The 23,704-nt window shown below is 43.0% G+C and overlaps 1 protein-coding gene across 4 annotated transcripts in view; it reads left to right on the top strand.

Moving 5' to 3' along the window:
* NGF (nerve growth factor) overlaps positions 1-17,234 on the top strand; it is a 48,295-nt gene extending 31,061 nt beyond the window's left edge. The window contains exons 2-4 of one of the 4 annotated variants that reach the window (XM_034767070.1): positions 12,836-12,974; positions 15,063-15,164; positions 16,347-17,234. In XM_034767070.1, coding sequence (XP_034622961.1) covers positions 16,359-17,087 — 729 coding nt within the window. In that variant the 5' untranslated portion in view covers positions 12,836-12,974; positions 15,063-15,164; positions 16,347-16,358 and the 3' untranslated portion in view covers positions 17,088-17,234. Of the gene's footprint in view, positions 1-12,832; positions 12,975-15,062; positions 15,165-16,346 lie in introns of all 4 variants that reach the window. The other 3 variants (XM_034767069.1, XM_034767071.1, XM_034767072.1) reach the window with 3 other exon arrangements.
* Positions 17,235-23,704: the final 6,470 nt, after the last annotated feature.

The raw sequence follows: 23,704 nt of genomic DNA, 5'->3' as shown, positions 1-23,704 counted from the left end.
GGTGCCTGGAGCTGGCCCTGCCCCCATCCCCGATAACCTCAAATAGTCACTGAGGCAGAGACAGTTACTCTAGAGCCTGATGGTTAGGGCACTCACTGGAGGAGGGGCATGTTGGGGAAAAAAATAAGGTTCTGAATCCTCCTGCTCCAATTAATATTATTTATATAAAGTTGAACAGCTTCAACTGGAGAGATTGAGAGCGAGACCTGCCCCAGAATACCCAATAGCCTAGAACAGAGGGAGACCTGAGTCCACATTGTTGTTGCAGAGTAGGAGTTTGAACCCAAGTTCCTCACATCACAGGTGAGTTCCCAAACCACTGGGTCAAAGATGGGGGGGGGGGAGGCAGCACAAGCTCCTCCTCCTCTGGCCAGTTTGTGAATTTAACCCTTGAAAATGCTCAGAAACAAACATTTTGTGCGATCCAAAATTGACTTTTTCAATTGAGTGAAAATTCTGAACGTTTCAGATTCTGTTCTGAAAAATCAGGAAAACTGTTTGACCTGAACTACCACCAAAGCAAAAAATCAGTTATTTACCCAGCTCTATTTCCCAGTTTTTATTTTATACAACACTTCTGTGTTTCCATGTTACATGCTCCACAAGGTACGACTGATCTCAGGCGGGTAACAGATTTTTTAGAAACCTCCCTATGCACTGTGGTATAAACTGACATCTTTTTTTTTTTTTTTTTTTACTGCTAACAAAAAGTGAACATTATAATGCTATTCCTGTGCCTAGAGTGGTAACTGCATGGCAGCCCTGCACCCTAGCCCTGGATTTGGCAGGGAGGCGATGAATTTCACTTGCCATCCACCCCAGATAGGAAGGCTTCACATTCATGGCGTGAATTTCACCCTTAACCCTCAGCTGTGATTTTCCAGTCGGTCAGTGCCTGAGGCCTCTGTGTGAGGGTTTAGCCTCTTTCAGTCAGTGCCTTGTGCCAGTGAGTTAGGATTTATGAAACCCAAAAGTCCAATAAAACACTCATCCATAGACCGAAGTCTACAATGGAAGATTCCAAGCTAGTCATCATGTGTCAACCATTAGCTTTAGGTTTGATTTGTGGCTACTATTTTGATCATTCTACAACTGCATGCTCACCTAATGCTTTGCAGCCAGAGTTCTGGGCATCTTCGGCCTGATTCACCACTCCATCATACCAGCTTTAAACCTTTTGAGTCCATTGACTTACTGAGAATTAGGGCCCTTGTATCTTGAGCCTCACTCTCCCTCTCATATTTTGTCCTGGCCTTTATCTTCAGAGAAACTTCCCACCAGTCTCATGAGTGACTATTAACTCATTTTTCGTTCACTGTGTTTAAAGGCCCCTTGGAATGACATGACTAACTTTAGTAACATTTGTTCTGTGTAAGCCATTTTGTCTTCGTTATCTAAATTAGATAATTTTATCTCTGTCAGGGGAACTTTGTGCGCTTTTATCACCCTGCTAACCCTCAGGATTGTCAGTGACAGCTCAGTCCCATTGGAAACCCTTAACTGGGGCAGCATTCTAAAGGCCATGTGTTGTTACTAAAAGGAAACCACAGTTCTCTAGACAGTTGTTGGTGATTAGAAAGCCTCATGAATATGTGCTCTAGATTGGGAGAAACCGTCGAGAGCCCTGATCCCAAAGACACCCATAAATATGAGGGTACTCTCATACATCGGCACATTCTCCCCCCAGAATTCCCTAGCCTGCATCTGTGTGAGCCAACAATAGCAGTGAGTGCAATGAGATTGCTAGCATGGTCTTCCTTAACCCCCATGAACCCGACAGCGACCTCACTGATCATCAAACAGCCAGCTGATAGTACCTGTTTGATCATCACTGTCTGGGCTGGATTTGAACCTGAAGTCTAGAAGTAGATCTGCCGCCCGTCCTTCTACAACTGTGCAGAATGATACTGCAGCATAGGAAGGGACATTGCAATGTATTATTCCCAAAAGGTATCACCTTCCCGTGGAAGCACTCGTGGAACATTACAGCATTGGAGGCATATTGGTAAGAAGGGCTAGAGACAAGCGGTATCCCACAGGCACTGTAATACATGCACTAGATCAGCCGTGGCCAAATGGTGGCGTGTGAGCCGTGTGTGGCTCTTTGCAGTTAAAGTGCAGCTCATGGAGCCCTTCTCCCAGCCCCATTCTCCACCTGCCAGACTGGGCGGGAGGAGCTTGGGGCTTCTGTCCTGTGGAGAGGTGGTAGGACCAGGGGGCTTCTGCCCTGCGGGGAGATGATGGGACCAGGGCTGTAGCCTCAAGCCCCAGCATGCACTGTCCCGCAGGGCAGGTTGTGCGTGTCTTGCAGCACTCAAACTTCTGAGGGTTATCATATGCGGCTCGGAGGGTCAGGAAGTTTGGCCACCCCTGCCCTAGATGGTAACTTGCTGATAACAGTCTAAGAAATGAGCTCAGAGTTCTTTTTTATATTCTTTGCTTGATCTTACTCACCCAAGATAAGACCCAGTCATTGTGATGCCGTTCTTAGTCAGCATGGTTCCACGCTTTCCCAGACCTTCCAGCTTTTCAGTGTTTGAAGTTACATTTTATCACTAATTTACACATTGTTAAAATATTTGTCTTGGAGATGAGCTTGTGGGCATCCTCCCCTTATTAACAAAGTCAGAGTCACAAATGAGGAGAATTTCCGAGGTGCACATTTCCTAGTGGTTTTCACTGTGTTGGGTAATATTAAGCAAAAACTGGATGACTATGGAATGTAATGTTACTGGGGTTTTAGTTTTTTATCTGGGAGAGGCCAAACTGCCCTGTTTGAGGATAAGCAAGGAATTTTCCTTTTCTCCTACAATAGAAATAGTTGACAGAAAAGGGGCCTAATTCTGATCTCACTTGCATAGGTGTAAATCAGGAGTAACTCCATTAAAGTCAGTGGAATGATATGGATGTAAAAAATGGTACGAAAGCAGGATCAGGCCCAAAAAAGCTTCGTAAACTTGTATCATGGCAACTTAAAATGTTTGCTACCCCCACTCTGTGGCCTGCTCCTGGCTCTAACCAGCTGTGTCACTCTGGAGCCCACTGCCAGAATTACTAGTGACAATCAGATATATATTGTTGGGGTCTGACTGTACCGTGAATGGGTAGTAGGTACCGGGATAGGTCATGGGACAGAGTCGTTCCTCCAGCTCCCTTCAGGCAACAGGTTATTTACAAACCTTGCCTCCATTCACTCACCTCTAACTCCAGCTTGGATCCGCTCTATTCCAGCTTTCACCCTCTTCTGTGAAAGGACTCAGGGGCCTACACCCTCAAACCTCAGGGCCTACATCAATCCACTCAAATGGCTTCAACTATTATCTCATAGCTGGTCATTCTCAAACCAGCTTTTCTCTCTAGGCTTGTGTCCCTCTGCCCAGTGCTGTCTTCCAGCAAGGTATCTCCCTGGCATCGTCACATGGATAGCTTGCTAATAACTCTAGTTTAATATGCCTAAATTTGAACTCCTTGTTTTTCCTCTTAAACCTTCCCATCTTGTCACTGTTGCTCCCACATCATCTTGGCTGTTCAAGCTTACAATTGGGGGATCATCTTTGATTCTGCCTTCTTATTCTGCCCAAACATCCAGGGCATGTCCAAATTCTCCATAGCCTATCAAAAATCCATCCCTTCCTCTGTCCTGACAGCTAGGGTGGCTGTCCATGTCCTCCCACCTTGATTACTAAAGCCTCCTCCTCTCCAGTCTCCCCGATGACCATATCGGACCCCATAGTCCATCAAAATGCAGCTCCCACTTTACCGTTCTGCCTGTTACTCCTACCATGTCAAGCCTTCCTACTCTGAGCCCCAACATGGGCTTCCCATGCTAAACACATTCTCACCATCAAAGCCCTGCACAGCTCCACTGTGGCCTCCCTCCCTCATCTCATTTATCACTTTCCCCCCATGGATGCAAGTCACTCTACCCTACTCGGTTCCCTTGTCTCCACACCTATCTCTACTGAGTTACCACCCTCTAGTAATTCTGAGCCTTCCTAAGTGAGTCACTTGTTCGAAGATGCCTAAATGAAGTGATCCACCAACAAGGACAATGAAGACTCATCTCCCAGTTAAACCTCCCTTTGGGGTTCCCAGTGCACCCAGACTTTTGCCTGTCTGTCTTTGTTTGTAAGCTCTTCCGGGCAGCACCTGGTGTCACTGTGTCAGGTGCAGGGCCAAGAACGGTCAATACTTTACAAGTTATCTGGTAGCAATAATTAGGTGTGCTTCATCACTAGAGAGCAAAGCAATCCCTTTTGCGCGCTGAGGCACAGAGTTGTACTCAAATGCTTTAGGTACGCTATTAGTCATGCAACATCCTGAAAGACTATTACACTCTTATTGGGATGTTGGCTTCATTCTATTTCCTGTAATCAGAACTCATGTTACTGCTTCAGATTATAAACCTAGTAAAGCTTGCCCAGCTGAAATCATTGCAGAGTGGCATTGGAAGACATCCTACTGCAGAGGAAAAAATAAGGCAGCTCTTCCTACAAGCCTTCAGGAAAGGATTGCAGAAGTTTCAGTGAGATCTCTCAGGAGGGTAAAAGGGACAGCCCCATGCAGCCCCATGCACATACAGTGTTCTACATGCCCTCCCACCCCCCCCCGGAGAATGAAAAGCAAATGCCAACTCTACCTCTAGTGCTTCTCATATGAGTAAAACAATGAAAAATCAATACCTATGTCTTGTTAACTTGAGATGGGGTAGAACATGAGCAGCAGATATAGGGCTCAGAGCCAGGGTTCACAGTCAGGCCAGCTCAGAGGCAGGAGACAAACCAGAGATCAGAACCACAAGTCAGATGCCAAGCCAGGTCAGGGCACCAGGAATTCAAGCAGGGGGAAGCAGACAGCACAAGGTACACAATCCCTCCAGGTAACTCCCAGTTGTTCAGAAATTATCCTGTGCCTGTTGCTGGCTTAAGTAAGGGCAGCAGGCCAATCGGCTGCTCTGGGACTCTGCCAATGGGATGTCAGGGGGTGGAGCCTCAAACTGGGGCTGGGCTTCATGGGTCCTGGGTCAGCAGAGCTGAGCAAGCTTCCCAGTGGAAGGTTGCAGCATAGCTGTACTTGTAAACCCCATAGACCTGGGTTTGAGGCCTGTGGGTTATGACACCAGGTACCATCTTCATATTTAAACATTGCAAGGAAAAATTCATGCATATATTTACCCAAGTTTTCTTCATCTGGCTCATCCATGTTCACGTGGCAGGACTAGCTAGACTATGGTGGAGTCTCAAACAGGTTGTGGCTCACAACATGGCTACTGTGTCCTCATCCTCCTCCTCACTATTCATGGCAGGGGGTCTCTGATTCAGGCTCCTCTGAGGTATCCAGAGGCGTGAGGGGTGCTGGTGGGTTCTTCACCAAGTATGGCATGCAGTTTGTTGTAGAAGCAGCAGTTCTCCAGTGGACCACCAGACCTATTGTTGGTCTCCCTGGCCTTGTGATATGCCTGGTGAAGTTCCTTCACTTTCACTTGGCACTACTGCTGCTGATCCCTGTTGTACCCCTTTGCCTGCATCTCCTGCATAATCTCTTCAGATATGTCCATGTTTCTATGGCTGGTCCGTAGCTGTGCTTGCACAGCCTCTTCTTCCCACGGACCCAAGAGATCCAAACCTCCTGTCTGCTCCAAACAGGAGTGTGTCTAGTGCATGGTGCTGGCATGGTAATTTGGGAAGTTGCGCACAACAGAGGTGAGCTGCTAGATGTGCTCGCCAAGATGAGCAATCAGGAAAAGGCATTTCAAAAACATGCCAGAGGGTTTTAAAGTGTGGGGGATGGCTTCTGGTTTCTCTGACCCCTGAACAGTGGAGTTTAAAGTTGTGACCAAAGTGGTCTCAGCATTGTGGGACAACTCCTGGAGGATTGTTAGGGTTGACACAGGCTACACACTGTCTACACTTGCACTGCATCAACATCTGCAGGTCAGCCAGGGCTTCATGCCATTCAGGGAGGTGGTCTTACTGTGTTGCTGTAATGGGATACTTACATTGCCTGGTGACAAATCTGAATATAGATACATGCACAAATAGGTCAACACAAGGCTACTTTTGTCCACCTAACTTCGTAGTAGACCAGGCCTTGCTCTTTTACCCCTGCTCTAGGGAGCATGACTAGTGCAGTCCAGGTTTACTTGGTCCTGCATTAGCATAGGGGACGGGACTTGATGGCTTCTTGAGGGCCCTTCTAGCTCTACATTTCTATTATTTTATGACTCAGCAGTGACTAGGAGTTGGAGAAGTACACTTTACATTTGGAGACATACACATCAGTTAATAAATTCAAGGCACATCTGAATTTTTCTAATCATTAAAACATGCTTGAATCACTTGTGTTTTTTATTTAAGTATTTATTCATTTTTACCCGACCCAAAAATCTGCCATCCTCCTTAAAGTATTGTTTCAGAAATGACACAAACAGGCATTCCAAATAGTGTCTTGCATAAGACTAGAACATAACCCATGTGGCTAGGTTTATTTTTCTGTAGAATGGAATTTTATAGTTACTTTTGATTGGGATATTAGTTATATTTTCCCTTGTAATGCAGAAGATCTGGTTTTACTGCACAACTGTGATAATGTGCATGCTAGCAGGCTGAATTCTGTTTTCTCTACCAACATATCTGCACCAAAAAAGAGCCCAAGATAAAAATAATGTTCCTTGCTCCTTGTGTTATTCTCACATAGGGCCTGATTCTGCCGCATTTACTCATACTGAGTAACATCACATTAGTAGTCCCAATTAACTTTAATGATGTTTCTCAGCACACATAAAGATTAGATATTGTATGATGATGAGCAGGTTAAGAGGGCCAAAGGGCCTAAGTGGTCTCCTGTGACCTGATAGTTTTGTTCAGAATTCTCTCCCACCACACACACACAGCTGAATGTTCTGCAAGTCCGTTCCATTTAAATGCCATGCTGCAGTGTTTGAAAAACGTTGCAGGACTAAGAATCAGCGAACATGCCTCAGATGCAAACAAAGCAGGTTTTAACTCTTGAGTCTTATCTTTCCCATAACAAATTAATGTTAGGCAGATTTTCCCCTCATCCAGTGAAATGATTACATTCATAACTGGACTTTGTTAGTATCCAGGGAACCCCAATATGCAGTAAGAATTGGGCAGATAACAGAGCTTACATACAGTATATTGGCTTTGTCGTTACTAATCTATCAGCCAACTTCCCTTCCATGGGTCAAAAATAGGATTTAGCATTGAAAGTTACTGGCAACATTAACCATGGCCCGACTGGTACATTATTCCATAATAAAGCTGGTACAATTGGAGCTATGGGTGCTAAACACCTCTGAAAAAGCAAGCCTTTGTCTTCTCTGGACTTTTATTTGCCCCTCTTTAAAAGATTCACTTGCCTCCCAGATGTACATATGGAAGGTGCAAGATAATTTTTATTATAATCCCATAAAAATGTAGCTTTTGGCTGGTTTCACCAGCAGAAGGTTTTTGCACAACGGTAGACCATACAAAAGCCAACGAATAGAAGACACCAATCCTATGGTTAATGTGATGGAAATCCATACAGAAGAAATGTGTAGGTGAAAAAACTGAGTAGTTTAGATGTTTCTGAAATCTACTAGCCAGGGCTGGCTCCAGGTGTTTTGCCGCCGACAAAGCAAAACAAAAAACAAAACAGAATGGAGTTCCGCCGCGAAAGAAAAGTGCTGCCCCCAAAGGGCCGAAGTGCCACCCCTTGAATAGTGCTGCCCCAAGCACATGCTTGGAACGCTGGTACCTAGAGTCGTCTCTGCTAATAGCCTTAGACCAATTCTGTTCAGAGGGCTGTCTCCAGAGGTGTGAACGGTCTGCATCTTCTTAAAACAACATGGGTGAAGAAAGTGATCAGATACTGCTAAATAAAAGAAAGAAGGTCTCTTTCAGTTGAGCAAAAAAATATATGTAATCTCCATTCACAAAATAGTGTGACAAGAACTGAAGACTCAGGGTGGAAACTGTAGTCTAATTAGAAGCAGAAGAGAATCACTTGGGCATTTATGGACAGCAAGTCAGAAGGTTCTGCAGAACTTTTGGGAGAATCTCCTCCTTCAGTTCAAACAGCAACCGTCTGCTTTCGCACAGGTATTGCTCCCGCCAATTTAGTACCAGGCCACCAATTATGTGAATTTTTCATAGGTGTCCTTGTATAAACTCAAGGTTTGCATCTTAGTTTTCAGTTCACACTGAAGAAAATGGAACATAGGAGTATGGCTTTAATTACTGATTGCACAACCAGGTTTTTATATATTTTCCTGATCTTTCATGTCTTGCATTATGGGCTATGACAAAGCAATGAAATCACCTTCTTTACAGAGCTGCATAACTTCAGGGGTGAAACCTCAAAGGAAAAATGGAATATGGCAATCTTTAAGGAAAATCCGTGTAGCAAGAATCCATTCCAACCAGACATGATGGGAATTATGAGCTGTTAATACTTACAGCACATTTTAGTCTCTAACAGTCTAATGGAAGGGTTTTTTTGGTCAGAATTCATGTTTTAGCAAGAATTAATTGCTATCAACAATCAAATCACATAGACAGTTCTGCAAAAGCTAACTGGACTGTGATTTGTATTTGAACGTGTTTGGCTCTGAAGGCATGTCCTCTGCTCCTGTAGTTTCTTGTTCAGGACAGGAGAGGCTTGTTTATAGACATTATCGATAAGAATCTGGGTCCAGATAGCTTGTAATAAATGGGAAATGCTATCACAATCCTGCTTTTGCACACACAGGGTTAACCCGTTTATTGACTTTGAATATTTTTCAAGCATGCAGCACAACGTTATTTAGCGGATACAATTCATTTATCCATTAATAAATTGGATTTCGACAATTGGGAGAGCAGCTGGGAAAGTGATGCACATTAAGGCACTAACTGATTCAGTAAGAGAGATTGGAGTGTAACATTTATAATCTAATGATTACAGACCATGGTTACTAAACTGCTGGGTGACTGTAGATTAATACAGAACGGGAACATATTGTACAAAATAGCAGCTAAAACTTCCAGCAGTTTTGGAATTGACATCAAATAAATTCCCCTGTCCTCACAAAAAGGCTCGTTTTGGGGTGATGTGTATTAAAGAACAGGCAGATTGTTCTTGCTTTCAAAAAAGTGGGTGACTGAGCGCTATATAATTGAAACAAGGCAATCTGGAGAGAGAGACTGCAATTTCTGTTGGGAATTGAATTGCTGGAATTCACGTTCCTTTGAGTCTAAAATAGCTAAATTGCACTAGGTTAGTGGTGAAGGAGAAAGCGGCTGGTTTCCTTCATTCTATAGGTGTGGGAAAAAAGAATCTGCTCTTAATCCCAGGGATTCTCTTACTCAAAATGATTCAAGTCCCTTGGGAGAGATGAGTACTGTGGAGCTCTTGTTAGCCCCAGAGTGAATTTCCCTGGTGGAAAGTTGTCCTTTGTTCATGATGTCATGGTCAAATGGAACCAGAAATAAGAAACACTAGAAGACTGTGAACTTTTTGAAACATAATTATATGTGTATCAAGTAAATTTGGGATCCCAGGTTTTCATCTCCTCTGACCTTTGCTACTGAGTTAATGAAAGAGCTAGATGCATCCACTTTAAACATAAGCTTAAAAATACCCATGAAATCCAGCCTTCATTATATCCAACCGCTTGGTTGATGTTTTGGCAGTTACCATCAAGCATATATAATATAATTTTGTGATAAAAGCTGAGTTTATAATGTCTGTCGGTTAAAATTATACAGAAAAATACTATGAAATACAACATTAGGATTCTGATAAACACACAAAAGGAAATTCTAGGAAGGGGAATTCTGATTTGAAGGTGACAAAGCTCCTCTAGCTCCCAGTTTAGCCACAGGAGACCCAAGTATGTATTGCCTGTCATTCCACAGTAAGGCTGAGGTATCACTGGTGCCCTGAGTCAAGATTTTATATTTGTGAAATCATTCAGTGTGCCAGGAAACAATGGCACCAAAGAGCTGGGCTTGTGACAAATAAAACTCCAAATTTTCTCTTTTAGTGGGTTTAAATCAAATATTAATATTATTGGAGCGTTGGTGCACTCTGGATTTCCTAGGAAGAAGAGGTAGATAGTATTGAACTTGCAGTGCTGTATTTTGTGTTAGTAGAGTAATGGATCTCTATAGCCATGAACTAGAATTCTTTTGATGTTGCATGAGTATCTATTGTTTTCCCCATTGTAATGGCATTGGAAAAAGGTTTGTAGTTTTCAGAAAGGGTTTGACTTACTATACATCTAACGAAAGATAAACTTCCTTTTTTATGTATTTATTTCTTGTATTTCTAGCAAAAGCTGCCAATATTTAGTTGTAATTTTCACAGATGTTGGTGTTAATTCCATACATTCCTGCAAGAACTTCCACCCCTTTTGTGTGTGTGCGTGTGCTTACAGGCTGGCTACTGATTCTTCAGATTATATAGAATAATCCTACACAATAATTTCCTAGACATGTATTGAAATCAATGGATACAGGATTTTTGTATTTTTAGCATAAGAAGGAAAAGAAAAGATTTTGGCAATAATGTTAACCACTGGTATTCATCTTGGAGGAGGCACAGGGGCCATTCATTTCATATATTTCAAGTATTGAATAACCTCCATCCGGGCAATGTGTCCTTTTGTTCTTTTTTATTTTCATAAGCAGATCCTGAAGCATGTGCGGTAAGATGTCTATTAGTAGAAGAAAAACGGAGCTGAGTTCCTTCGTTTTATGTGTTGTAGGTTAGGTTTTGCTTTGCCTGCATACATTGCTTACGATCTCCCAGGTGAAAAGAGAGTCTCCTTCTGTGTTCTTTAATATGGGTCATCATTTCTAGAACCCGATACTTGTTAGCAAACTGTTAATTACATGTTGTCCTGCTTTTTTCTAGTGTGCCTTTATTGTAGGGCGGGCAGCCAGGACTTAACACGTGATACAAAAGAAGAGAGAAGGTTATTTAAATCTAGGTTGATGCCTTTTCCAGTAACCATTTGTCTGAGGTTTTTTTGTTTTGTTTTGTTTTATTTTTTAAGTAGTAAAGTGTTTTGTTTCTTTGTAGAAACTCATGTGAATAGTGTTTTATACATTTATAACGTGCAACAGAGGGTCTTGTAGCACCTTTAAGACTAACAGATGTATTGGAGCATAAGCTTTCGTGGGTGAATGCCCAGACACGTGTCTGACGAAGTGGGCATTCACCCACGAAAGCTTATGCTCCAATACATCTGTTAGTCTTAAAGGTGCCACAGGACCCTCTGTTGCTTTTTACAGATCCAGACTAACACGGCTACCCCTCTGATACTTCACATTTATAACATGCTACTTCTTTAACTAGTGCATGAGTAAGAGAAGATCCCGAAAGAAGGAAAACGTATATTTTGCAATTCCATGTAAAATGTTTGTTGCAGTGGCTTAAACTAGCTTTAAAATTAGAAAAAAGAAATCTAAACTGACAAGTTCTGAAGAAAGTTTTGCTTCAGTATATCTAACATGCGATTAATCTTTGAGAATTGGATATACAATGGAAACGTGGATAGGTGCTGTCTTCAGCATCATTTGAATGGCACTGCATCATTTACTGGATTCAGCCATGATGGTGAATCCGGGAAGCATGGAGTAAAAGAACTTTGAAAAAAACTGCTGAAATGAAACTTTTTCTTGTGGTTAAATAACCAGCCAGTTGGAATTGAGCAGTGTTTTCTTAGGGTGGCAGAACAGTTGGAAAAATTGTTGGATTATTTTTGGCAGTGGCATGTATATTATAACTCTATCATTAGTGTTACTAAACTAACAGGCTACATTGAAAGGGTTATTATTTTACTAGTACGTTCTTACCAAAATATAATCTACTCAGTTCTATAGCATGAAGATTTTGTTTTTAGGGTTTGATGTAACTTAACAAATTCATGTAATTGTAATTTGCCGTATTCTGATATTTTCTCTATAACAAACTCCATACTGTAGATTGTGGTCCATAATCTACATGCAGTAATGAATTTGGACATTGGCCACCTCATCTTATCAAAGTGATGCAAGGTCCTTGATCTGTCAAATCAAAAGGCTCCAACAGACCATGATGCTATCCTAGCTGCTCCCAGGTTTAGTTAGTGCAAGCCCCATGCTAAAAGTGCTTTGGAAATTTTCAGTTAAACTATTAAAAAGAAATAGCTTTGCCTTTTGATTTTTTAAGAGCCACGCTATCAACCAAGTCCCACAACCTCACTTCCTGATGTGCAGCTCCTGTTAATGAAAACTGGGGGCTTGTGCAGGTGCAGCCAATCCATAGTTTGACTCCATGGATTTGGCCTGTGAAAATTCAGTTTAAAAATAACTTGATTTAAAAAAAATTCTAAAGCTTCTTTAATGCCTTGGTGCCAGGCGGATGATCCTCTCACTGAGTGCACCCACACTATCGGGGCCTAGTTCTGCCACCTTTACCCACATTGAAACCGAATGGACCACTTGCAGAGTAAGGTCAGATGCAGTCTGAGGGAGGTTGGCACAATCAGCCACCGAATAAGTTAAACTGGCCAAAATTTACTTTCCATTGATTTCAGTGGCATTCGTGTGCTTAAAGTTAAGCATGTGCTTTCGTGCTTTGCTGTTCTTCAAGGCCAGTGCTTGCAGAGTCCGAGAGTGCTGTGCTTCAGACAACTGCTATACCATGAAATTAGCAAAAAAAATCATAATTCAAAGAGCCCTGCAAGTGAGCTTCCTGCCTGCCAGGCCTTGCTCCTGTGCTCCTTCTAACAATGGGGAAAGGTTATTTGAAAAGCGCATTTTCTGAATTATTATTGACACGGATACTTTCATTCCTCTAGCAGAACCCAGACTAGGTTGTTCAGAGATTCTTAGCTGTGCAGTCAGACTGGCCTGATGGCATGCTGCATCCAACTTCAGCTCAGAGTCTGGAGGCAATAAAGACCTTGCCTGGGAGCAGCTTTCCGTTCAATACACCCAGAGGTAAGCGCAATAGTAACTGCTATATCAAAACAGACCACGTCTAATTACACCAGCCTCCTGCCTCCAGCAGTGGCTTGTACCAGCTGCATCAGAGAAGTAGACGAATAAATAAATAATAATACACTCGATCAACTGTACAACAAGGTGTGGAAAGAGCAGATTTTTTCTTAGCCCGAAGAGCGATCAGTTTATACTCTGAAGCTAGAAGATCAACAGACCCCTATCATTTTTATTTTTGCCAGTTTATTTGCACTTAATATTCTTATTTTGTAAGCACCTAATTTGTTATGACTCTTAGGAAGTGATTTTACTCAACAATATCCCGTAGCAGCAAACTCCCAGGTGAACTAAACAGATCATTCAACATTTTTGATCAGTTGCCTTTGAATTTCATTGAGTCTTTCCTTCTTCTTCTAGCAGATTACATCATTTGTGGGAAATGTTTACTAATTACTGTATTATAATGGAAGCTGAGCCATTCTGAAGTCCCATCTGTTATGAAATACTCTCCATTGCAGTATTTACGTTTTTAGAATTGAAAGGTTTGCGATGACCCACATGGCTACATCTGCAAAGAGGTGTCCCTGACAGGGCCGGCTCTACTGTTTTTGCTGCCCCAAGCAGCGCGCCCAATTGCCACCGCAGATGGCGGGGGCAGTCCATGTGCCGTTAGGGCGGCTCGCGCGTTTCCGCGGCGACAGCAATTTGGCGGCAGCTTCTATGTTCAGCCGGAAGACAGAAGCCGCCGAATTGCTGCTGTGGGCAGCTGAACATAGAAGCTGCCGCCGAATTGCTGCCACCGCGAAAACACGTGTGCCGCCCTAACGGCACACAGACTGCCCCCGCCGTCCGCGGCGGCAATTCGGCGCGCTGCTTGGAGCGGCAAAAACACGCGGACTGCCGCCCCTTGCAGATTGCCGCCCCAAGCACCTGCTTGGAATGCTGGTGCCTGGAGCTGGCCCTGGTCCCTGAATTTCATGCCTAAAGGTTGCAGCTCTGTAAAACCTCTCTGAAGCTCAGATGCACTTGGCATACACTTTACACATTTTCAGAGAGCAGCACTTAAGAGTCAAATATGTACTAAGCATGTGAATGGAAGAACAGAAACAAACAAACCTTGCGGAATGGCCATTTCTGTAAGACAGCAAATCCATATTTCACACACTCCAGGTCTCCCTGGGCTTAAAATTTATTTTGCGCATACAATTAACTGTGATTGAGGTACGCATTGCTTTAATCCTTCATCTTCCATTTCCCATAAACAAATGGAGAGATCCAGTTTTGAAAATGCTTTCTCAAGGTTAAAAAATAACTACCAAAAATCCCAAACAAATAGCTTTGTCCTGGTTAGTCCTACTTCACATCGTGCTGCCTGCAGAGTACTTGCTACAGTGAAGAGAAATATGGAGCAATGCGATTGTAAAGTTGGGGGGTGGGGAGAAAAAATTGGAGATGGTTTCAATTTTGTGTTAGTAGGTTTAAAGCACAGACTACAATGATGTTAGTAACTGTGTAATAAAAGAGCAGGAGGAAGGGAGATAAATCATTCTTTACGTGTTGCTGCATTTTAGTGAATTCTGAATCACACAAAAGCAGAAAACAGGCTTTTATTGGCATCACTAAGCTCTCTTTCCTATAGAAGGAAAGTATAAACAAAGGGTCTATATGTAAATACATTTGGTTGAGGCTGCTGTGGGGGTGTTTAAACTACGTCTGGATTTTGTTCTGCAGACCTTTTTCAATAACATCTCTGTTGAAAAAAGAAAACTCTAGCGATGTTGTGAACCATCTGACTTTAATTTGAGTTGGAGAACTGGAGGTTACTCGTAGACTCACATGGCTATAGTGCTACTCCCACCTCCAAATTCTATTTCCTTACACAGACGATGCCTGTGTAGCACAAGCCGAATGTGGGAAGAAGGCAGCCTCGGGTCCTACTAAATGTGGTTAGGTTTGGGATGGTGAAGATTTTCACTGCAGCAAGACCTGCCTCTCGCTCCAACATTCAGTCTCCACTTAATCCAGTTTGGTCACTGCACTGAGAATTGCTAAAGTGGCTCTTGGCCTCTCTCTCTCCCCTTATTGCAGGGACTTTTGCATCATTACCGTCTTCAGTAACTCCTTCCATTTGGCATCTTCGGCTCGCTTCTTGAATCCATCAGATCATCCAGTCCTGCACAAACTCAGCTGGTTAGTTCTATCCAGCTCTTATCTCAGATAGCAGTTTCCTCATAGGCTCCTGAGTTCTCCATGAGATCCTGGTCTTAGCAAAAGCATAAAAACTTAACAAGTACTCTAGTAATCCTCCCAATTTTAGGCTAGGGAAGGCTGAGCAGAAAGGGAGGGGGAGCTTTAGTAATAAGTGATCCATGTCCAGAAAAATATTAAAACATTATGGGAAATTAGAGCTAAATTGCAGAGTTTGAATTTTCCCCTGTGAAATCATGTTTGTCCAGTCAGTGCGTGCCTGCCGGACATGCAGTGAAATCCAAGGCCAGCTGAAACATGTCAAGCAAAATGAGACACTGAGACAGGGGAGGAGTCTGGCTTGATAGTTTTTGTTCTGTTTATACCCTGTCTCTTTGCAGGGGAAATTCAATGTCTGCCCTTAAGTGCAATTTCAGATTATGTTTCAAATGTCTCTCTTATTCATAGGATGCCCACTACTGATTCATTACCTAACACACGTCTGTGTTGCCTAATGCAACTTTCACTGTCACTGGACTTATGGCATAACGTTGTTCTTGAAGAATTTTTAGAAATTGATTTTACATTTTTCCACACCCAAACAGATGTGCATATTCTCCAGTTTCCAGAGCGGCAAGCCCTGGCCCTGTTTCTCTATTCAGTGATGTCTGTAGAACTTGAACTTGCTCATGACTGTCCGAAAAAAAGAAGGGTGTTTCTCTACCCATAACTCCCAGTGCTATGGCCCCAGAGTGGCAGTAGCCATTGTCAAAGAGCTTGAGAAAAATATCAATGGAGAGATGTACTCCAGAGAACACCTTCTTATCCTATGGTCTCCACATTAATAACCCCAAACAAGTGCTTCATATATAATGTTCTAATAACAAATACCAAAGGAATTAATTATAATCCAGCCATTATTTCCTTGGATTCCCACTTTATTAAGCACATTAGTGCTGTTTGAATGAGCTTTTCTGGAAGAACATCTGGGACTCACATGAATACCTGATGAGATCTGTATGATCAGCATTACAGTACTAAATATCCAGCAAATTCATTGTCCGTAGCAGCATTAGATCAGTAAATACCCGTCAAGGTCAGAGTGGGCACTTTTCATGTAGCACAAGTGCTTTCAGTTCAAGTCCCTGTCATTTGTAGTAACCCTCAGTTTTTGTTTCATTCTAGGTGCATAGCGTAATGTCCATGCTGTACTACACTCTGATTATAGCTTTTTTGCTCGGCATACAGGCAGCACCAAAGTCAGAGGACAATGCTCCATGGGGGTTTCCTGCAGGACCCACCATTCCAAATATCCATCGGACTAAAGCAAATCACGTTCCCAAGGCAGCTCAACACACAGCCAATCATCACCTTGCTGGGAAGGTAGACAGCAGAGAAGCTGGACAGGCAACAAACATCACTGTCAATCCAAAGCTTTTCAGAAAGAGACGATTCCGGTCCCCTCGGGTTCTGTTCAGCACGCAGCCCCCTCCAGTGTTGGGGGATGGGCAGAACATGGAGTATCTGGGCAGTGCCGATTCTCTTAACAGGACTATTCGAACCAAGCGGACTGCTCACCCTGTGCTGCACCGGGGAGAATTCTCAGTTTGTGACAGTGTCAGCATGTGGGTTGGGGACAAAACCACAGCTACTGACATCAAAGGCAAAGAGGTGACAGTGCTGGGAGAGGTGAACATTAACAACAATGTTTTCAAGCAGTACTTTTTCGAAACCAAATGCAGGGACCCTAAGCCAGTCTCCAGTGGGTGTCGGGGAATTGATGCTAAGCACTGGAATTCCTACTGCACCACCACGCACACCTTTGTCAAAGCACTGACAATGGAAGGCAAGCAAGCAGCCTGGAGATTTATCCGAATCGATACCGCATGTGTGTGCGTGCTCAGCCGGAAAACAGTGAGACCCTGAGATGGAACAAACACTCATGCCCACATCCTCCCATCCCCCCCTACCTCAGCCTGTAAATTATTTTAAATTATAAGGACTGCATGGTATATTTATAGTTTATACAGTAAAGAAAGAACCTCGCTATTTATTAAACTCTTTTGGAAACCCCTTGTGTGTTGTGCACTTAATTTAATGACGTAACAATCTTTTGGGGAAATGTTCATCTCAGCCTTGTCAGCCACAGAGTTTGGCCATTCGAGTGCTGTTTTCACCAGTTCTGTGAAAAACAAACATTTTGCACTTTTCATCTCCCCCTCTTTTTCACAGGCAAAACCTGCCCTTTTGGTGTGAAAATCTGTGGCTTCATAGAATATCAGGGTTGGAAGGGACCTCAGGAGGTCATCTAGTCCAACCCCCTGCTCAAAGCAGAACCAATCCCCAGACAGATTTTTGCCCCCAATCCCTAAATGGCCCCCTCAAGGATTGATCTCACAACCCTGGGTTTAGCAGGCCAATGCTCAAACCACTGAGCTATCCCTCCCCCCAGAATGTTATGTTCCAGAATGTTATGTTCTTCTCCAACTCATGAAAGCGTGAAGAAAAAAACAGAAATATTGCTGGTTTTACCCCCATTCTTCTAGTCAGTCATTCGGATCCTATGAATTGTTGGTGCACTGTACAGTAGTTTTATACCACTATGAATATTTCAGAGTATAATTCTCAGTGTGCCTGAAAAAATTGCCAAATATTTCAATTATGAAAATAACCAGCTCTAAGTTATGTTAGAGAAAAGATTATGACGTCGCCCAAGATGCAGATTTTTGTCTGATAATGGTATCATTTATGAGTTGTACTAGACTGATGGGGCTAATGATGTTTTTAATCAGAAATCTCTATTTCCGGGGGTGTATAACTTAACTGTAGGCATTCACTTAAAGCTGGATCTTGGCGGCAGTGCCTTAATGTGGGAGCAAATGTTTTAAGGCAGCTAGAAAAAGATCTTTTGGCCATATTTCAGTAAGAATGGTCCAAAAACAACCCTTCCATTTATGGTTTCTCTGCTCACACTCTCTTGAGAGCACTACGGTTTATAGACCTAGTATAGCTGCCAGCCTGAGGCCTGTAATGTGTGTTCCAGCCATTGCAATCTGAACAAAATCTACAAACCTTCCCATTGTTTCCTTTGGAAAAGCAGCAGCTCTCCCACCAATAAACTGTTTCAAAGCAAGTATTCCAAGGACTTTTAGTGTGGAGTCTCCCAAGCCCTAGAGGATGAACCCATCTCCCAACATTCACCTCCTCCTCCTCACAAATGCTGTTATTTTCTCTAAAAAATCTCCCTCGTTGTTACCTGGCCTGTACAAACAGCTTTTCACTCTTCACTCAATTCTTCACTTGCAGAGACATTGATCTTGGCATTGAAGGCCGCACATTGTCTGAAACCAGCCCCAAACCCATCCAGACTCACTGTCTTTTCACTAAGCAGGAAACAACCTAAACTAGACAAAATATTCTTTGTGTTAAAATAATGCCAGTTGGGCTGGCTTCAGGAGGCATATACCACAAATTCGGACTGCCCATTGGGATGTACTATGTATCCTGACCTATCAGTCTGAGCCACCCTTGGGCTAGTTTATCACATTCAAACAGGAGTGTTTTCAGGCTTAAGAACAGCAGCAAACTGCTCTCCAGTCCCCTCTAGTGGCTGGTTATAGTGCAGAACAAAGGCACCAGATTAACATTTTTTGCTCTCAACAGCAAGGTAGATGCAAAGTTTGCATGTGCAGCTGCTAGGTGGAAGGCTGGGGGAGGGCAGAATCATATGGTTCTCACTCTGACCCATTCAAAGCCTCCAAAATCATTAATTCTTGCTCTGGGGAGGGATGTATGTGAAATAGGCACATTCCTGGTGTGATGGATAATGGTGCAGCCCCCAGCTATGCTGGGAATGGGTGCTCTTAACAGTGGCAGCTGTCACAATAAAATGCCCCCCCCCCCATGGGGTTCCCTGGGTCAACACCAGCATTGTATATTGCTAACACCTTTATATGCATTGAAAAGTATCATGGAAAGGGTTAAAGGTGTGCGTGTGGAGTGGAAAATTCCTTTGCAGGTTAGAAGAAGCCAAAGGGGGAGGAAGGGAGAAAGGAATGGGTTAACTCAATGATCCAGCTAGGCCTGAAAATAAGGAACAAAACTGCAGCCCAACGCCAGCGCACACAAACAAGCTCTCTGCTGCCAAACAGCCAGAAGCCTGTATCTCAACCTTGGCCAGCCTTAAGAAAAAAAAACTGAGCCAGACAGAACTGAAGGGGTTGCAAAATTAGTAAGATTGCAAAGGTCAGTGAATTGAAAAACAACAGTCTTGCGACCCTGAAACTGGTGTGTTTTGGGTAAACTCAGGGAGCCCCGGAAGGCCAATTCAGACCGGTATTGAGAGCACAGGGGACAAGGGTCCTTGGACGAAAACGCCTCCGTAAGAACCCAGGGCTTAAAACTCTCCCGAGAGCTCAAGCAAGTCGGAAATTTACAGCGGACCCTAGACGATCTGGGCACAGGACAGAACTCTTGTCTACCCTTCCCCCCCTCTTCTTCTTACGTTACACCCAGGCTTGGCCAGCCTTGGGTTGTGCGTGTGTAAGTATGAAAGTGGGTTAGGGCTCGGGCACTAACACTTTCTTCCTCCCTCTGAGTAATGTGGGGTATGCCCAGCACTCACCACTTTGGTTAACAAAGCTTTAAACTGAGTGACTTGGTGTGCTCCTTCATCTCCTCCCCTAACAATCCTGTGGCCTCAGCCTGATCACCTGAAGCCCCAGGCATATTGGTAACATAAATCTGCCACCCAGCCTCCCGCACATCAGCTGGGGAGTAATGGAATGAGATGCCACTTGCAGATCAACTGAAGAAGAGAATTATCCAGAGTCGGAGCTAAATCCTTTGTATGCTTTTTGGTTGCAACCTTTACAGCAGGGGGGCCTCAGAGCAATGAATGATGTTACATATTATGTGTTCTAGCCAGATCATCTGCCTTACCTGAGAGCAATGCAGTTAGCAAAGAATAAAATCTCTGTATGTCTTAGCTTTTCATGGTTTATGAAGACTCTGCCATTATTTTACCATTGACATAACAAAACTGCAGCTCAAATATTGTCTCAAGACTGTAGTTGATAATCTGAAACACGTGTAAGATCTGGAGTCTCTTCAAAGAGCTGTGGAATTCTGACATGGGCTTTCTTCTGATTGCAGTAGGAATCTGGGGAGCTGGCATTCTTTCCACAATCAGGCCACTTGCAGTTTTTTCTGTTACTCCTTAAAACAAATTCTTGCCAAGGATGAGATCAGTCCCAACAAAGCTCAGTCTAGGGGGCCTATAGTTGCTGATAAAATAACCATCATCATTATTATAAATCTTGACTTTGATTAAAATTTCCACTAGTAAAATATTCAGCTATACAGTGTGGTTATGCATATTTTTAGTGAGGGTATTGATTTATTACACCCAGCCTCTTGCCTCGGAGATTGATTGTCTGTGCTCCCACCACTGAGATTAGAATATTGCTTCATCCTTTACTACAGAAACATGGCCAAGGAACTATGCTACATGTTGATGTCTCTGCCTTATCATCAGAAAATTCCCAGAGGGAGTTTATGCACCTGGATCCTGACACTGTAGTTAACCATGGAATTTAGAATTCCATACTTAGCAGAGATAGCTACAAACTGTGACACTCCGAACGCTAAGACTATGCATCCCTGTTCTCATGGCCCTGCCACTTTTCTCATGACCCACTCTCCAGTGTGATACATAATAGAGAAGCAGGTGTTCGGTAGGGTGATGCCTACTGCCCAGGAGAAGTGGCAGACTAAGAACATCTATGGAAATGAAAACGTATTATCAATGCAAATCTGTAATCTTTTGGTAATGTAAATAAAGGAAAAGTTTCAAATAAAATGAATTGACTTAGTAACAAAAATATTGCGATCTAACCTGGTATTTGTGCTTTCACCTTGGCTAGCCACTCAGAACTGCATATACAGTGCGGCCATCACTGAAACTGGATTTGTGAAGTTCCCCAGTGCAGTATTCATGTCATTTATTCTACTTTTCAGAAGGCACATATTTAAAGAATGTGGTTTAAAAATAAAAACAATTCTAGTTATTCTTTAGTTAGCTGGCAACAACCACTTCCATGACCTCCTGCTTCCCATGCTTCAGAGGATTTATAGCCAATCGAGTGTCAGTGACAGACACGATTGGGAAGTCACTAAAAAACTAGAGGACAATTTTTCTCAAATTATAGTTTCTAGGAGTTTTTCTTATTAATAATGTGAGCAGAATCCCACACAAAAGCTGACTGGAAGTAACATTTACGTTCACACTGAAATGCTTGTCTGAAATCTTGCCTTTTACAGGTCAATGGAGAAGCTGCTTCTTGACCCTGACCTACAGAAGATAGAGGCTTGCATGACGCAGTTTGTATATCTGTATGTAACGTCCGTACTGACCTGCCAGTAGTGGACCAGAAGGAAGGCATCTAACAAACGTGGGTGCTCTTAGTAAAACAAGACAAAACGTTGTAATGTACTGTCTGAAAAAAAGGCATCTCTGGAGGAAAAAGTCAACTTAATCTAATGCAAACTTTAGCTGGAATAATCTACACTCTTCAACAGCTGCAGATGTGCATGCAAGAGACAATGACCTTGTTATGGGTGTTTTCTCACATGTGTTCTCCAAATTAGAGATCCAAATGCAAACTGCAGAATATTATGTGGATTTCTGACACGACCTGGAGGGTTTTGAGCCCATAAACAATTAATGGATTTTGAGGACAGGCATCACTATAGTATTTCTTCAGTGACAGATATAATCTTGCTTCAGTATTGTTCATGTTATTATGTAAAGGGAACTGTACCAACTTCTTTCACACCAGCACTCTGACCTGGCAGAGGAAAAGAAGCCTGTTTAAGCATAAACAAACTGACAATTAGTTAATCTCCTCTCCTCCCACTCAATTCAGTGCTCAGGATCTAAGAGCAATATTGACCTTGGCACTGGACATAAGGCGTGACCTGGGGTTCTCATTACCTACTTTCTTATTTTGTAACAGAACCCATTGACATATGAGTCCTTATGGGCCAGATGGGCCAGTGCCCCCAAGCAACAGTAAATGAGAGCTAACACCAAGTGGCCAGAAATTAGAGAAAAGGAGCCACAGATGACTCCAGTTTGGATTTGATGTGATGGATCGTGAATGCTAGTCATGAATTCTAATTGCCAAAGGTGGCGTTTTGCACCGCTGCATCTGGTTAGGACTCTTGACTCCCGGGAGCTGTGAACAGTGGGGCGCCTCGCTGCTCCCTGGCCTCTACACCACTGTGCCTCCTGCATTCCGACATGGCCGGTGTAACAAGAGTGCTGGAAGAGACTGAACTTTATGTCCTGTCCTCTGTCACATGACCTGGAGTAGGGTCGCAAAGGTCAATATCATTGGAGGGCTGTAACCACTTGTTAGCCAATCCATATATGATAGGTGTAGTATACACCACATCAAGGGGTAGTATGTGCATGGTTTCAATATACATTATATATGTATATAAGTGTTGGGAAGTTAACTGAATGTATTATGCTCTTCCCCTATTCTATTCACCCATGTCATGTATTCCACAACACTTTGGAAAGCTGAGGTCAGCTTCGGCAACAGAAAACAGGAAGCCTGTCAAAGCCAAGATTCATGAAATGGTGTTCCCTAGCACAGGCTGTACTTCTACACCCAACTGTTTGGAGTGTGGCCTACAAAACTGAGCTAAGGAAAGATACAGACCAGCATGTTAAGGAATTAGTGGGCTTTATAGCTCTTAGGTGAGCTATAAAGTGCTCTTTAACTTGTAAAAAGCCATTATATAAATATAAGTTGTTTTGGAGGAGGAGTCTTTGAAGCATACCTTCTGTGTAAGGTGAACATACTGCGAGACAAGAATTGCTTCTAAGAAGGAGGGCATGTATGTCTCCTTTTCGTTTTGTCTTGAGATGGTAAAATTTGGCTAAGTTTGGTTAGTTGGTCTCTTGAACATTCTTTATAATGAACCGCACGCATAGTCAATCAGTTGGCTATACTATTAATCAACACACTGACTCCGGTGGTTAGCTGCATGAGATATTTACAGATACTTTGCCTGTTTGGTGCCAGTGCTCTAGCCCTCTTGCAGAAGCCAAGGATGGGGATTTTACCTGAGGCCTTTACAGGGACCTAGCTGCAACATTTCAGTTGAGATCCAGGGCAACCAAAAGAGCAAATTCATCACTGACTGGTACACTGCCTTGTAAATAATTTCTCAGGTTCTCTCTCCATCTATCCCTAACAGATCTGACTGTTAGTTTGAAGTTGTTTTCCTGACAGACTAAGGGAAATACTCCCAGCTCATTGTTAACCTCAGTGTCAGAATCTTTATGAGAGAGCGAATAATAATGACAGACAGTAGATTGTAACATAATTATAATCTCTATAGATGATTAGCTGAGAGGGTAAAGCAGATATTGGATCTGAACAAGTAACTGCCAGTTGAGGATGATGGGAAATATTTATAAAACACTGGCACATCCACATAGTATCACCTGAGCAATTAACAAATCTGAG

Source organism: Trachemys scripta, chromosome 4 (assembly GCF_013100865.1).
Source record: "Trachemys scripta elegans isolate TJP31775 chromosome 4, CAS_Tse_1.0, whole genome shotgun sequence".
Classification (NCBI taxonomy): Eukaryota; Metazoa; Chordata; order Testudines; family Emydidae; genus Trachemys; species Trachemys scripta.
This window is presented reverse-complemented; position numbering and strand designations above follow the sequence as displayed.